Genomic DNA, 7,769 nt, shown 5'->3' with positions numbered 1-7,769 from the left:
ATTAGGTGATCATAAATTATAGTAATGAGATGAATTTGTACAGTAATGCTAATTCATCCCAAATATCCCATTTTACCAAATACCTCCTCCCGAATGACAATGAATAGTAATGAAAAAACATGAAGAAAACACATGCTTGAAGATAAAATTGCATTACGTACCACCATTTATTACTGGCTACCAAACATATTGTTAGTTCTAATTTATGAAAAATCGAGGGAGTAATATATATATATATATATATTATTTTAAAAAATTCAAACAAATCGTGCATCTCACGGGCTTCATTTAGTTATTTAATAAAAGGATTAACTTAGGTCTTAAAGTCTAGGAGCTCTAAAAATAAAATAAAATAAAAAACCTTAAAGTCTATAAATCTAAAAAATTTATATCAATCACTCTTTAATTCATCCATCCAAAAAAAAAAAAAAAAATTGTAAAAAAGTGAAAAAGATGGGAAAATCTTGACCTGCTGCGCTAGTAATAAAAAGGTTCCGTGTGAGTTATATGCAATTACAACAATGCGCGTGTCCCAGTTCAGCTACTACCATCACCAAACTAGACTTTTTTTTTATTTACAAATTGACTTCCAAAAGTGTATTTTACAAGTGTACCTTATTTGTGTGTATATATATGCAACTTATTTCACCTAAAAGTCATATTAATTCCATTTCTTCATGCAAAATTCTAGCTATTGCTAATAGTATTTCAACACCTTGTTATACTTTCATAATCACTTCATAAATCATAATCAAGAAAGTAAACTTTTCATTCTATATATTTCCATTTTCGACGATTTCTTGGTATGCCTTGTTATGTTATTTTTATATGATACGTTACATTATTGTGTTTATGTGATCAAACTGATATTTGTAGTAAATCTGTGTATGTTCTAGCAGGAAAGATTTTTCGAGCTGTTTCGAAAAAAATAAAATGGGGAGTGCTGCTTGTGATGGGAAATTCGAGCTCGAAATCAAGCAAGAAGAGCCTACAAGAGTTCCACCAGTGGAGAAAACAGAAAAAGGGCATTACTTCTTGTGCAACTTAGACCAAAACATTGCTGTTATAATGAGAACGATTTACTTGTACAAGTCACCAGAGAAAGGAAATGCAGATGCTGCAAAAATTGTCAGAGAATCATTGTCTAAGGTTCTTGTTCATTTCTACCCTCTTGCAGGGCGGCTAACTATCAGTCCTGAGGGTAAGTTGATCGTTGATTGTACTGGAGAAGGACCGCTGTTTGTCGAGGCAGAGGCCAATTGCTCTGTGTTAGAGCTGGTTGCATAGCTGGTGCTGATCCCATGGTGCTAAAGAACCTTGTATATGATGTTCCTGGTGCTAAAAATATCATCGAGACTCCTATTTTTACTGTTCAGGTATATTTTTTCTATTTCTGAGGTCCAAAATCTTATATTTTTTTCGTTATCTAATAAATAATTTGGTGAGAATTACCAAAAATGGTTAGGAGATTAATTGAAATATGAGATGTTTATACTGTTATGACTTGTGATGTCCTTTTTCTCTACCTTAATTAAGAGTTTGGGACTTTTAAGCCAAATCACTTTTATAGAAATTATATCAGTGTGTCCTTCAAAAAAAACAAATATTATTTTTTTCATATGTAAAAATTACAAAAAAAAGATTTGATATAATGAATTTAAAAATCAAGGCAAATCTAGCAAAACCGATGACTATATTTTTCTTTAACTATAAATCGTTACTGCTAGTCTGAGTGGAGTATTAACCGTGCATAAGTCAAAGTGTTACAAATAAAAAAAATAACGAAGGAAGTATATATTCTTAGTATGTAAAACATTCTAATTTGTTTCCAGAGGTTTTCACACTTCCATATTCAATCTTCTGTAAGTTCATTTTAACGTTCTGGAAAGTTTTGCAAAGCTAGAATTTTTAGTTAATTTTTAAGCTCTTCTATGTTCCCTTCAATTTCAAGGATACTTTTGTTTCCCAAAAAAAAAAAAAAAAATTCAAGGATACTTTTGCAATAAATATGCATAGGTACTTAACTAATTATTTACCTGAACATGATAAGGTTTCTGACTAAATTTTTTCTGTCATCTATTGTTATGAAATCAGGTCACAAAGTTCAGCTGTGGAGCCTTTGCAGTAGGCTTAGCCATGAACTCATGGGGTGAAATAGCGCGAGGATTACCATTAAGCACCCCTCCCTCTTTAGACAGAACGATCCTCAAGGCACGAGATCCACCTCAGATTGAATTCCCTCAGAATGAATTCCTTGACATTGAGGACATATCAAACACCCATGAGCTGTATGATGAAGAAATGATGTACCGAGCCTTTCCATTCAGCCCTGAGAAGCTAGGAAGATTGAAGGAAAAGGCTTTAGAAGGCGGTGCTTTAAGCAAATGCACTACTTTTGAAGCATTAACTGCCTTGGTCTGGAGAGCTAGATGCAAAGCCCTGAGAATGCATCCTGATCAACAGACAAAGCTCCTCTTTGCAGTTGATGACCGGTCTAAATTTGATCCTCCACTGCCTAAGGGTTTCTTTGGTAACGGGATTGTTCTGACTAATGCACTGTGCAAAGCAGGGGATCTCCTTGAGACCCCTTTGTCACACGCGGTGGAGTTGGTTCAAGGAGCAGTTAAGCTAGTTACTGACAGTTACATGAGATCGGCCATAGACTACTTTGAGTTGACCAGGGCTAGGCCTTCTATGAATGGTACACTATTGATCACAGCATGGTCTAGACTTGCTTTTCATTCCCCCAACTTTGGATGGGGGGAGACAATTTACACGGGGCCTGTGGGTGTGCCTGAAAAAGAGGTCGCGTTGTTTCTTCCTAGTGGTGAAGATAGGAGAAGCATAAATGTGCATCTTGGGATGCCAGCCTCTGCTATGAAAATCTTTGAAGAAGAAATCATGCAGATATAAGGATATATAAAAAGAAAAAGTTTAATTGTCCTAGTGTTGCTCTTTATTGCAAGTTATATATATTTGTATTGTGGTACATAGTAGTATAGTTCTACATCTATAAGCAGATCAATGGATGTGGAAGAGCTTGAACTCAAATATCCACACACTGAAGATGGAATTTGTGAACTTCTAGACTAAGTGGTAGGAGAGTTTTCGAGCTACAATTTCCATTTCCATTTGTCATCGTTTATACCATACTGTTGAGTGTTTATGCTTATGATAAAACTATAGAAATTCGATAAGATGTATATTTATGCAGGTGTATAAGATGTATATCTATGCTGGTGTATCAAATGTGAAAAATAATGCAAATCATGTATTGACAAACTTTACTGTGAAGGACATCAGTTGGAAAAGTATTTTACTGTGAAAAATTCTACAAATTAAATCTTTGTTTCAGATACTATGATTTAGGCCATAAAGATTTTGTACTTTGGTAAATATTTAAGCCCAAAAACAGAACCTGTGAGATGCTACAAAAACATAATAAGTAGAAGCAGAGTAGTTGCCAATAGTCCCACCTTTAAGGCATCAACCAAAATTTCCATTTAATTTTAGGCCTTTTGGGTGTCCTAAACATCTCTTTACACATTCTTTAATTCTCTTTTGACTTTTTACTTTTCTAAAAATATGTCCAATCCCTAGCATGATAAAAAGATCTAGGACGGAGGGAGTAAATGATTTATCTTTTTTTATTTCAAGAGATACTTCGTGATATTGGCATTAGCAGTTGTACTTTTATCAAAGCATTCATTGTCTTCAGATTTTTTTATCTGTAGGAAAAAAAAAATGGAAAATGCAAAAAAAAAAATTCATAAAATAATTTAGTATAATTATCATTACATCAGCCCAATACTACATACAGGTGTACGCCAATCAAGCCATTTACATTATGAAATAACATCCAATCCAAATTTGGTATGAACAAATTCAAACCTGAACACAATGTTTTAAGAAACAGAAAATCAACCACTTCTAGCTCAGATCATCCTATAAAACGCGAAATCTGAAAATAGAGCTGTATATACACTTATTAAAACTGGTTCATTCTGATCAATTTCGACGGGCTAAGTAGACCATACGAGCCATATCCGCCACAACCATGATGCCTAGTAATATCAGTATTATCACTGTCCATTTCAGCCAAGACATTAAGAAAGTAATCAACATCACAAGGAAGCAAAAGAGGCCCATCACTGCAATATCCATATTGCCTCTCTGCATCATCTAACAGCATTTTAAACAAATGGTGGTTAGCATACTTTGCCTTGATCACAAACCTCTGCCTCGCCGATCCTACATAGACAGAGAAGCATCCCCCGGGTGTGACCGGCCTCTTAGCCTTACCTTGCGACGAAGGTGATGGACTAGGACTGCACCACTGTGGAAATGACTTGCACCTAGGCAATGTATATGTATCAGGGTTGCTGCTAAATATACATTCTTTTACTTCCTTTTTCTCCTTCATTGACTTGCATCTTGTTAATAAAGTCTTCTTCAATTTCTTCAACCTCTCCATTTCTTGATCTTCTTTGTTTAATCTATTTCTTTTTGTGGGATTTGTAATAAGACCTTAACTAAGGTTATTGCTTTGATTTAGTCTCTATCATAGGATGAATGAATATTGGCTTCAATGGAAATTGATTGATTTTGGTCCATTGTGTATAATTTTGTTATAGTACATAATTTATATTTTTATATATGTATATATATAAGGTCAATAAAATACAAATGCAAGTTAAGATATGAGGAAGTGGTTAAGTGGATCAGAAAAGATATAACAGATGCAGCCTAAACAGATTTTATTTTGTTACCCTCCCTCTATAATTCTGATTCTGTCATATAAAAGTTGGCAGTATTATATTGTATTTAGAGGGTTGATTGGGTAAAGTGTATCTGGGGATTTTTTTAAAACTGAATTATTAAGTGTAGCAGCTGGATGTATATATGTGTATTTATAAGGCAATATATTAATAATTATTAAGAATCATGGACTTTTTTTTTAAGTAAATTGATATTATAGTGTATCTCAATGCCAACGGTTTTGTGACCTTATATAATCACAAAAGGTTTCAAATCTCTTTAAATATTAGAGCTTAAGTGGATACACTAACATTGACGAAGCTTTTGAAGAGCATAGAAAATTATGTTCTCAGTTCTCTCAGTAGGTATGACAATTCTCGATTTCTTTTGTATATGTGTACCTAGGTACTAGGTAGGGTGTGAGCCCAAGGGTATAGACTTTTGCTCATTTGAAAATATTTCAATAATGAATAGAATTGATTGAGCAAAAAAAAAAAAAAAAAAAAAAAAAGGGTATATTTGAGTCCACATTGTACTATAATAAGAGCATGCAAGATTTTCCTTCGTTTTTTTAAAAAACCTCCATTATTATCTTTACACAAACTTTCATAGGTGGCTGGCCACACGGTGTAGCCAATCACAATTATTTTTTATTTTTTTTTGTTAAAAAAAAAAATCTTAAACTAGTTTTCTCTCTTCTCTTTCTTCTTCTCCAAGCAGACATTTCTTTTCTGTTTGTATCATTCAAGCTTTCTCTCTCTTACCTCTTTCATTTGCACTAGTGAGAAAATTTTCTAGAAAACCACTGATTTTTGCTCCATTTTTGTTTGATTCTTCATCAATTTTGATTAATAACCTGGTATTACACTCAACAATTTGCATTGAAGCGATTTGAAAGCTCAATGGTACATAAGAATCAATGATAAAGAAGAGGAGAGAAATTGCAATTATTGGTACGATCTTCAAAGTCGCTTCAATTTGATTTTTCGCCATTTGTTAAAAACAGCTCAACTTAAAGGTTTTCAAGTCCAAATTCGGCTATAAAAACTCTCGAGTTTTCATGGTCAAATTAGGCCTTTTTAGCCGTATTTGAAGTGAAATTCGAAACCATTGTTAATTTTAAAGGTATTTGTTCGTTTTTATTTTTCCGATTTGGTTGTGGGTTCGGTTGGATCTATATTTGTTTGTGGGTTTGGTGTATGGTGGCGGTGGCATGGCGTATTGGGGGTGGGGCTAGTGGCGTTTTGGGGGTGGTAGTGGGTCAAGGGTTACAAGGTCGGGGGTTACTAGATAGGTTACTTAAATTAAGTGGGGTTACTAGGGGTTACTTGGGAAGTTATTTAAGTGAGGTTACTTGAGGGGTTACTTAAGTGGGGTAATCTAAGGGGTTACTAAGTTGGAGGGGTTACTAGAGGGGTTATTAAGTCTGAGGGATTAATAGAGGGGTTACTTAGTCCGGTAAGGGGTTACTAAGTCGGAGGGGTTACTTAAGGGGTTACCAGAGAGGTTACTTAAAGGGCTGCCAGAGGGGTTACTAGATGGGTTACTTGAGGGATTACTTGGTTCAGTAAGGGGTTACTAGGTCCTATAAGGGGTTACTTGCTCAGGGATTACTTGGTCCAGTCATGGGTTACTTGGTTGGAGTGGTTACTAAGTTGGTAGGGTTACTTTGTCATTTGATGATTTGACACCCTGTCGCATGGTGCGGCCAGCCACACTAGAAACGCACTGTTATCTTTATTATGTTTAAATTACTACTATTCACCTTATTTTAAAAAAAAATCAAAAAATTAAAAGAAATCAAATTAGATACTCTTTGTATGGGTATTTCATAATGTTGAACTACAAATCTCCTTTACAATTGTATCTCTCTCACGCCACATATATAAACACATTTTCACTGCTTTGTCTTACTTTATCCATCTTATTCTTAGCTTACATTCACCCACCTTTAACTTAACATGTTTTATTTTATTCAATTGTTTTTTATGCCCGGCCCACTCACTTAAGTTTTTTTTTTCATCACTTTACTCTTGTATAAATCAGATTAGTTCAGATCAAAACTCAAATCAAATCAAATCTTCTTTTCCATTTTCTTAATAACATACTTCTATATCTTTTGATATTTCGTTTGACTTAATTTGACGTTGAGCTTATTTTTATCGGACTTTAACTTTGTTTTGAAAGACTTTGAAAAGTATTTTGTTGTGTGTTTGTGATAATATGCCTTAACATTTATCATGATCCTGATAATGTCTGGTTACTTCCATAATCGAGATTTTTTTTTGGGAAAAATACACTTTAATAATCCCAACTTTTTTGGAAAAAATATACTTTAATAATCCCAACTTTGCCAATTTACTTTAACTAATCCTAAATTTTGATTATTTCACAATAATCTTAACTTTCACATATGCTTTCTTTCCTCAATCACAATTATTGATAACCTGGAAAGAGGGTAAATTTTTTTTGTAAGAAATCATAATTGCTACATGTAGCTTGTTTAGTGGTTTAACAAAGTTAATACATTTTTTAAAAAAGAAGATTTAAAAAAATCAAAACACGAAGCTGACATGACCACCGCCGGTGGCCACGGCCTCCCCATCTCAATTTCAACCCTGATTTTCGACGACCACCACCAATTTTGTCCCCCTCTCTTCCCCTATCCCATAAACCTACCCTCACCACAACCTAGATAGCCCGAAACCATTGTCGTTGACTCACCAGGACCGATTTTGAAGTTGGGGGAAGGGAGTGAGGGCCGGTTTTGGTGGTGTGGGAAGAGAGGAGGCGTTGGTTTTAGTGGTGTAGAAAGGGAGGGGTTCCATTTAGAGGGTTTGGTTAGGGATGAAAAATGGTATCTTAGCGGCGTTTTGAACGGTGGTTGCGGTTTTCGAGGTGGGCTTGGGGTGAAGGGGTCGATTTTTGGTGTTAGAGGTGTTTTGGTGGCGAAATGCATTGGCAGAGGGTAGGGGTGTTCGCGGTGCGGTTTGGATCATAAACCGCACCAA

At 34.8% G+C, this 7,769-nt stretch overlaps 1 protein-coding gene and 1 pseudogene across 1 annotated transcript; one reads left to right on the top strand and one right to left on the bottom strand.

The window, feature by feature from the left end:
• Window positions 1-658: 658 nt before the first annotated feature.
• Window positions 659-3,283, top strand: LOC110723378 (annotated as a pseudogene).
• Window positions 3,284-3,988: 705 nt separating this feature from the next.
• Window positions 3,989-4,474, bottom strand: LOC110723430 (auxin-responsive protein SAUR32-like). The gene has a single exon (XM_021902789.1). It carries the CDS (start codon window positions 4,472-4,474, stop codon window positions 3,989-3,991), a length of 486 nt encoding a protein of 161 aa, XP_021758481.1.
• Between the last annotated feature and the right edge of the window lie 3,295 nt (window positions 4,475-7,769).

This window comes from Chenopodium quinoa, unplaced genomic scaffold, assembly GCF_001683475.1.
Source record: "Chenopodium quinoa cultivar QQ74 unplaced genomic scaffold, ASM168347v1, whole genome shotgun sequence".
In the NCBI taxonomy this organism is placed as follows: Eukaryota; Viridiplantae; Streptophyta; class Magnoliopsida; order Caryophyllales; family Amaranthaceae; genus Chenopodium; species Chenopodium quinoa.
The sequence above is the reverse complement of the archived record's forward strand: the minus strand, read 5'-3'. Positions and strand labels throughout refer to the sequence as shown.